At 37.0% G+C, this 8846-nt stretch overlaps 1 protein-coding gene across 1 annotated transcript; it reads right to left on the bottom strand.

Moving 5' to 3' along the window:
* Positions 1-429: 429 nt before the first annotated feature.
* On the bottom strand, positions 430-2557 carry LOC114499024 (olfactory receptor 1009-like). The gene has a single exon (XM_028514985.2). The coding sequence runs from the start codon at positions 2012-2014 to the stop codon at positions 1079-1081; it is 936 nt and encodes a 311-aa protein (XP_028370786.1). The 5' UTR covers positions 2015-2557; the 3' UTR covers positions 430-1078.
* Positions 2558-8846: the final 6289 nt, after the last annotated feature.

The following is an 8846-nucleotide window of genomic DNA, read 5'->3' as shown; positions in this document are numbered from 1 at the left end:
CATATGTCATTGATTATGCTCCTACAATTCCCTTAATTTTCTGCCTTTGCCACTCTCCTCTTGGTACCCTCATTCTCTCCAACTATCCTTCCTCCTTAGTTCATGTCCAAGGGTAGTATATGTAAGTTCTTTGGCTTCTGAATTTTCTACACTATTCTTAACATCACCCTCTCTATTTTGTACCTACCAATTATGCTTCTCAATCCATGCCTTTTCTCCCATTCTCCACCTTTCCCCTCCCCACTGATAATCCTCCCATGTGATCTCCACTTCTTTGACTCTCTTTCTGTTCTACTTATTCACATAGTTTGTTTTTGTGTTTTTTAGATTCAGTTGTTGACAGTTGTGAATTTACTGCCCATAGTTTTGATCGTCTTCTTTTTCTTTAATAAGTCTTTAACTTTGAAAATAATAAGGGCTTCATGATGATGAACTGCTTTAGCTCTTGCAGGTATAAAATGGACTAAAATGAGCACAGGTCTCTTTATCACTATAAAGAGACACTGTAGACCACCCCATCTGTCAGAGTTGGCACAGATCTGTCTTCACTCCCTGAGATGTGTGTAGCTCTTTGTGTTAAGGACACCCCAAAAATCAGTGTTCACAGTCAAGGATTTCTTTCCATTGATGAGTTTAAACATGAGATCCCACATCACTTTTATTTACATACCCTTATTGGTGGGAGCTATATGTGAGTGTCAAACTATAGAACTGTGTTTTAAAATTTTAATCCCAAAAGGTAAGCAGAAAGAGAAAACATATTAGCAGAATGACAGATAATTAATGACAGATATGAAATAAAGCTTTTTTGAAAATCATTGGACTATGAGGTGTCCAAGAGAAGGAAAACTAAATGGACTGTGGGTTCCAACTACAATATTGGTATAGTACAGAGAAAAATCACTTACAAGGCTAATAAATCTACACTAATTGACTAAATGAACAAACCACTGGATAGATGAATAGGTAAAGGGGTGTCACTCAGCCTCCAAACACTTGCAAGTAGCCTTAGGAATCACACAATCAGTCTTTCCATTGAGATTTCTCCACCAACTTCTTTCCAGAAAAGAATTCAAGCCTAACATGTCATCCTCCTAGTAAGAGTCCTGTGGAGGGCATCTTTGACCTCCTTGTTCCTCAAGCTGTAGATAAGTGGGTTCAACATGGGGATGACTGCTGTGTAAAACACAGACACTGCTTTATTGAGATCCAGGGAGAAACTGGCACTTGGTCGTACATAAATGAACAACAGGGTACCAAACATGATGGAGACAGCTGTCAGGTGGGAGGAGCAGGTAGAAAAGGCTTTGCACCTCCCATCAGCTGAGCGGATCCTCAGGATGGCAGTGAGGATGTAAATGTAGGAGACCATGATGGTCAGAACACTAAAGACTCCCACAGCTCCTGCCACGATGAAAACCACTAACTTATTGAGCTCTGTGTCAGCACATACCAGGGAAAATAGGGGGAACACATCACAGAAGAAGTGATTGATGACATTGGGGCCACAAAAAGGGAGGCGAAATGTGTTTGTTGTATGAGTCATGGTGTTCATGAAGCCAAGGACATAGGGACCAGCCACCAGCTGGATACAGAGCCTCTGGGACATGGCAACTGAGTACAGTAATGGGTTACAGATGGCTACATAGCGGTCATAGGCCATGGATGCCAAGAGAACACACTCTGCTGCGACAAAGAACCCAAGGAACCACTGCTGCAAAGCACAGCCCAAGAAAGAGATGACTTTCCTCTGCAGAAAGAAGTCAGTGAGCATCTTGGGGCTCACAACTGAGGACAAGCACATGTCCACAAAGGACAAGTGGCTGAGGAAAAAGTACATAGGTGTGTGAAGGCGGGGACTGATACATATCAGAATAATCACCCCCAAGTTTCCTGTTAAGTTGATAATGTAGAAACTCAGAAGGAGCAGGAAGAGAAACACCTGCAACTGAGGGCTATAATTCAAACCTGTGAAAACAAATTCTGTGACCCTTGTGTAGTTTTCATTGGCCATTGACTGGTTGTGATTTTTGCTAGAAGAGCAGAGGCATCACAGAACATTTGGTGAGCATATCTTCAAAATTGGGACACAGCAAAAATATACTAGAAAATGAACTAAGAAGGAATGATATGAGTTAGTTACGTGCTGCAGCTGGGAATACAAAATGAAATAGAGACCACTGCAAAACATCACACCCATAGCTTTAATATATATAACTCTGTAGAATCTCTCAATACTTCAATGAAGAAGTGGAAGCCTAGAGAAGAGGAGCAGCTTGTTCAAGGTCCTCTCAGTTGACTCACTGAACACAGGTGGTTTCACAATAGACATCTGTTAACTCCCACCTTAGTGAACTTTACCTGAGTTCACCAAGTGGCCACATCCCTGGTGAAATGATGCAGGAGAGTAGAAGTGAGGCAAGCTGGAGAACAAATGATCAGTCACTCATTTTTCAGACGACTTTCTTTGCATTTTGTGATTATGACATAATGCTGAATGCATGTTATTCAACTGCTCTGACATCCACCTTCTCTCATCCCAGGAAAGTGACTTTTCTTCCTCTGTGAAGCAGGAATAGTAATAGTAATACCAACCTCGTAAATTTTTGTGGGGATTAAATGAGATAATGCACCCAAGTAATCTAGCAGCATCTTATTGAGCACCTAAATAAGTGGACAATAATGTTTAGTATTTTTCCATTACATACTCTTTTGAATAAGCCTCCAAGTTAAATATCACATTGTTTTACACAAGGTAGAACTGTTCATGATGTTCTCATAAGAGAGAAATTCACAATTTCTCTGCTAGTGACTAGCACAAGTGGGCTTTGAAACACCTGTCAAAATGGTCTGTGCTTCTCCCCCTCTCACAATGGGAAATATTGATGTATTCACAATTCCTTTAACTTCAAAAAAATCATTCCAACATGAGCATAAGATAACATATATCTGGTTTCCTTTTTCTGGTGTGGAATTTATAGCCAGTGGCCATTAGTGGGAAGCCCATAAGATAAGAGAAACTGTTGTGTTTATGTACCAGTGCAGGGAGGAAAACAGTGCAAGGAAGAAATTTGAAAAAGAGCCTAAATTCTCCATCTCTGTATCTTCTGTAGATTCTTATGTCACCCACTTAACGATGACCTTAGTTAAGTCAGCTGATCTCTCTGAACTTTACTTAAAGACTTCATTTATTTAATGTAGCTAAAACTATTGTCTTTGAACTGTGAGGATTATCACCCACTAGAATAAAAGGATCAACATACAAAAGCTCTGTAATCTAATTATACATTATTAAAAAAAAAAAAACTTATGAGCCCAAGAATATCAGAGTCCAATATAAGACTTACATGATAGACACTTTTCCTTCCGTTTTCATTTGAAATTCATTATTTGACTTTAGCAAAGCCTCCTGTGAAGCATACAATACAGTTTAAAGTATGTCTCTGGCTTTGGGGAAATTAAAGAGACAGATGAAATAGCCAGTCAAACTGTCTACCCATCACACTCACCCTTGCTTAAACATCTTAAGAAGTCTAATAACTCCCACTGGATCAGTCACACACTGTATCTCAGTCTTCACCTTGACAATTGCCTGAAGCTCCTCAACTCTTTTCTATCAATCATAGTTTCTACAACTGCCCAAGCCTTCTACCCTTTAGGAAAATTTTAGTTTCTTAGTTTCTCTTTATTTTATTTGCTGCTTAGAATGCTACTCAGAGTGGTGGACACAATCGGCTCTCATGTTCAGTGCCCTTGGATAATACCAAGACCATCTGTGTTAGTCTTCCTTTAGGAAGGAAACACCCAGTTGGTTTGAACAGAGATGGAGTTAAAGTTAGGACCATTTTTCCCCTCACCCTGCTGCTGAAATATCTCGGTCCAATTTTATACTTGGTTTTATCCAGCTGCAGATTTTACATTTATTTCTATGTAAGTGATCTCTTCTTAGATCTTGCTTAACATCCAACCAAGATGAAGATCATGGTGATTCTGGCTGTGAACCAAATATATTATTCATTTTAACTTTGCTTAAAATAATTTATGTTTTCCCGAACTTCTTAAAAATCAAGCAGAATAAATGAAAGAAGGTGATTTAGAAGATCTCGACTTACATTCCAACAGATTCTCCCCTTCTCTTTCAAGATGACAAGAACTAAAGTACAAATGAGCCAAGTTCATCAGGTTTCATCTCTTCCCTTAACATGGTACCTTCACACACAGAACGGGACAGAAATTTCAATAGTCATTTGATTGTACCCTATATCTTCTTCCAAAAAGAGAATGTGGAAGACTCCACTAAAAACATATTTAGTCTTTATTAGTTAGGTGCAAGTTCACTGAAAAGTTGCATCATTTCTTTCTTTGTTATTATTATTGAAAATGCTCTGTCCCCAAAAGCATACCATACCTTGGGAATGAGGCCACTTAGGGGAAGTGCAATTAAAGTTTTGCTTCATGTCCTAAGTTCAATGACATCTGTTTTCTGATCATTTCAAGTGTATTTCTAACTCCATATAGACTCTCTCACCCCTAGTTCCAGGATAAGCAAGGAAACTCTATGAAATTCTTTGTAAATTGAAGTAACACAAAGGGCAGTGCCCATCTCTCTTCTGCATTAAAGTCTTAGGAGCAAGACATAAGAATGCACAAAATGGTCTTTCCTCAGATAGAATACTTACCACACATTGCCAAGGAAATAATTTTCCCAGGACTTTGTCCAAAATATGTGAAGAGTTTGACTATTGTAAGCTAGGACTAGAAAAGAAAAATTGTTTTCTTTCATTTCTTAAATTATATTCTGATAACGTATTAACTGGTCCTTAAAATTTAGCAGATTACATCTGAACACTTAGCATATGGCAAGAGAAATTACTTTACTGTTGCCAAGAAATAAAACAAAACAGAATGCTTAGAGTGTTCTTTGACCTCCAAGACAAACAGCATCAGCCTGACATAGCAGAGTCAATATAGAAACCTGAATTTTGGTTCTAGCCTAGGTAAGGAAAAATACCACAAGTCTTTCAGCATATAATACAATTCCTTACTTTAGAAAGTTTTGTTTGTTTTGTTTTCTTTTCTTTTTAATTTTGTAGCATGCCACAGTGTTCTATTTTTATTAAATTAATGGGGGTAACATTAGTCAATAGGATAGTATCGGTTTTGAGTATGCAGTTTATGGTACTGATCTGTACATTGCATTGTATGTCCACTACCCAAAGTCAAATCTTCTGTCACCAATATTCCATCTTTTTTTCCCTTTACTACCCCCTGACCTCCTTCCTCTGGTAACCACCAGAGTGTTGTTTGTGTCTACAAGTTTTTGTTTGTTTCCTTATTTGTGCATTTATTGTTTTTTTCAGGGTTTTTTAAAGATTTTATTTAGATATTTTTAGAGAGAAGGAAAAGAGGGAGAAGGGAATCATCAATATGTGGTTTCCTCTCTCATGCCCCCCATTTGGTGACCTGGCCAACAACCCAAGCATGTGCCCTGACTGGGAATCAAACTGGTGACCCTTTTGTTTGCAGGACAGTGCTCAATCTGCTGAGCAGCACAAACCAGGGCCATTTCTTCAGTTTTGTATCCCACATATGAGTGAAATAATATGGTTCTTGATTTTTTATGTCTGACTTCTTTCACTTAGCATGATATTCTCAAGATCCATCCATGTTGTCACAAGTGGCAGTGCTTCACCTTTTCATGTGGCTGAGTAGCGTTCCACTGTACATATGCACCATATCTTCTTTCTCCAATCATCTGATAAAAGACAATTGGGTTGTTTCTATAGCTTGGCCACTGAGGGCTGAGGAGGGAACCCACATGTATGTATACGGACAAGTAATTTTTGACAAAGAATCCAAAAACATACAATGGAGAAAAGAAATCTTCAATAGATGATGCTGGGAAAACTGAAAAACCACATGCAAAAAAAATGAAACTAGATGACTGTTTGCCAGGCTTACAAAACCAAAATCAAAGACCTGAAACAGTAAATTACATAGAAGAAAACATAGGTACTAAATTATGAACTTTGGTCTTAGAGAGGGTTTGATTAAATTTGACCCCAAAGGCAAGGGGAGTAAAGGCAAAAATAAATAAATAGAACTATACCAAATAGAAAAGCTTCTGCATAGCAAAAGAAATCACCGACAATACAAAAAGGCCAACAACCACATTGAAGAAGGTGTTTACAAACAACAGCTCTGATAAGCAGTTATTATTAAAACTATATAAAGAACCCATACAACTCAACACTAAACAAACGAACAGTCCAATTAAAAAATGTGCAGAGGACCTGAACAGACTCTTCTCCCAAGAAGACGTACAAAAAGCCAACACATATATGAAAAGATGCTCAACTTCACTAGCTATTAGAGAAATGCTCACCAAAACTATAATGAGATACACCTCTCAGACTGGCTATTCTCAACCAGACAAGTATAAATGGTTAGGTTGGAGAGGTTTGGAGAAAACTCTCACTCACTGCTGATATGAATATAAATTGATACAATCACTAATAAAAACAGTATGGAGGCTGCTGAAAAAATACCACAATTGGATCTCTATCTGAAAAATTTGAAAACATGAATTCACAGATATATGCTATATTCTTTATATGATGTATTCTTTAAAGCATTTTTTCCTATGAGAGGTTAAGTTTTAATAACTTTCTCTTGATTCTGTATGTAAAAGAACTTTTTATTAAGATACAGTGGACATATAACATTACAGTAGTTTCAAGTGTACAACATAATAATTTGATATTTGCATAATTTGCAAAATGATCACCACAGTAAGTCTAGTTAACATTCACCATTCTGTATAACTCACTGCAAATATTTTTCTTATTATGAGGACTTTTAAGATCTACTCAGCCACCTTAAAACATGTAATGCAATGGACAGATGGACAAAAACTAGGGGGGCTTGGAGGGGGAGTTGGGAGGGTTAGAGGATGGGCTGGGATGGGAAAAAATAAATAAAAAAATAAAACATGCAATGCAGTATAATTAACTATAGTCATCTATTTCTGCCCTGAAAACTTTTTAGATGGTACCCTTTTATTTATTTATTCTTTATTATTAATAATGTTAACAGGACTGAGAATTATTTTATTTTTTTCCCTTTTGGGGGGTAGTAGGTTTTTATTGTCTTCATACTTAAAGAATTATTTTATTAATATTACCATAAAAAAATCTCTTCTAGGGTTTATGAGATTCTTCTTACCTATTTTGTCTAAAACACAGTGAATATTTTAAATCTAAATATTTGACTCTTTGTTACTTTGTTACAGTTTTTTGTTAAAAAACTGTAGCTTTCATCATCCCTTCCATTTTGATTGCTCTGACTCATCCCTGACATGCACATAATATCTGTTGTTGAATCTCTACTTTATATTCTTGATATTTTTGTTTCTTCTCTTTTCAATCATATTTTCCTCTGCCTTTGCATCTTGCAAGAGCTTTTCAAATTGGTCCTTTCAAACACAAAATCCTTCTTCTAAGTGTAAATTCTTTATTTAAAACCTCCCCTGTGGCTTTTAATTCTGATGTAACATTGTAGTTTCCTTAAAGTTCCTTAATGCTTAAAATCCCTTTCACCTCATCATACTTAATGTTATCTCTTCTTCACTTATTGGCTTAATTAAAATTAATATTTGAATTTCTCCTATTTAGCTTAGCACACAATTATTTTTAATTTGTGTACATGAACCTGTTTTGAATTTTCTTTAGGACATATATTTCTAAGATTTCTTTTTTATATTTTATTGATTATGCTCTTCCAGTTTTCCTTATTTGTCTCCCTTTGTCTCCCTACACTCATCAACCCCCACTCCCTCAGACAATCACCCCATTGTTCATGTCCATGGACCATGCATAGAAGTTCTTTGGTTACTCTATTTCCTGTACTGTATTTTCCTTTCCCATGGTTATTCTGTCACTACTTGTTTGTACTTCTTAATCCTCTCACCTCTTCACCAATTCTCCAACCAAACCCTCCCATCTCAGTATCCATGATTCTGTCTCGGTTCTGCTTGTTTGCTTTCTTTTTTAGATTTAATTGTTGAAAGACATGCATTTTTTGCCATTTTATTCTTCATAGTTTTGATCTTCTACTTTTTCTTTAAATATTTTATTTACTTATATTTAGAGAGAGTGGAAGGAAGGGAAAATGAGAGGGAGAGAAACATCATTGTGAGGTTGCCTCTCATATGCCTTCTACTGCGGACCTGGCCCACAACCCAGGCATGTGCCCTGACTGGGAATCGATCTGGTGACCCTTTCTTTCACAACCTAGCACTCAGCCAACTGAGCAATGGCTTATCTTCTACTTTTTCTTAAATAAGTTCATTTAGCATTTCATATAATAATGGTTTTGTGAAACAAGCAAGCAAAATATTACCAGAGACACTGAAATTAAGAACAAAGTGACAGTAACCAGAGGGGAGGTGGGAGGGGATAATAATGGGGAAAAAAGGAAGGGTTTTCAGGAACATCTGTAAAGGACACATGGAAAAAACGAAAGCACGTAGGATCAAGGGTAGAAAGTGGAGATGGGTGGTGTGGGTGGGGGAGTCATGAGGGGCAAATGAAGATAACTGTACCTGAACAAAAATTTAAAAAGTTTAAAAAATAATAAAGGAAAATGGGATAATGATGAATCCCCCCCTACAAAAAAATAATAATTGTTGGGTGACAGTGAGCTCCTTTAGTTTTTCCTTGTCTGGGAAGTCCTATATCTGCCTTTTGATTCTAAATGATAGCTTTCCTGGGTAGAACAATCTTGACCATAGGTCCTTGCTTTTCATGACTTTGAATATTTCTTGCCAATCTGTTCTAGCCTGCAAA

Source organism: Phyllostomus discolor, chromosome 6, assembly GCF_004126475.2.
Source record: "Phyllostomus discolor isolate MPI-MPIP mPhyDis1 chromosome 6, mPhyDis1.pri.v3, whole genome shotgun sequence".
Taxonomy (NCBI): domain Eukaryota; kingdom Metazoa; phylum Chordata; class Mammalia; order Chiroptera; family Phyllostomidae; genus Phyllostomus; species Phyllostomus discolor.
This window is presented reverse-complemented; position numbering and strand designations above follow the sequence as displayed.

What these genes read in the sequence shown, in the direction of transcription:
- LOC114499024 (XM_028514985.2), bottom strand. Translation starts at nt 2,014, where the DNA reads ATGGCCAATGAAAACTACACAAGGGTCACAGAATTTGTTTTCACAGGT.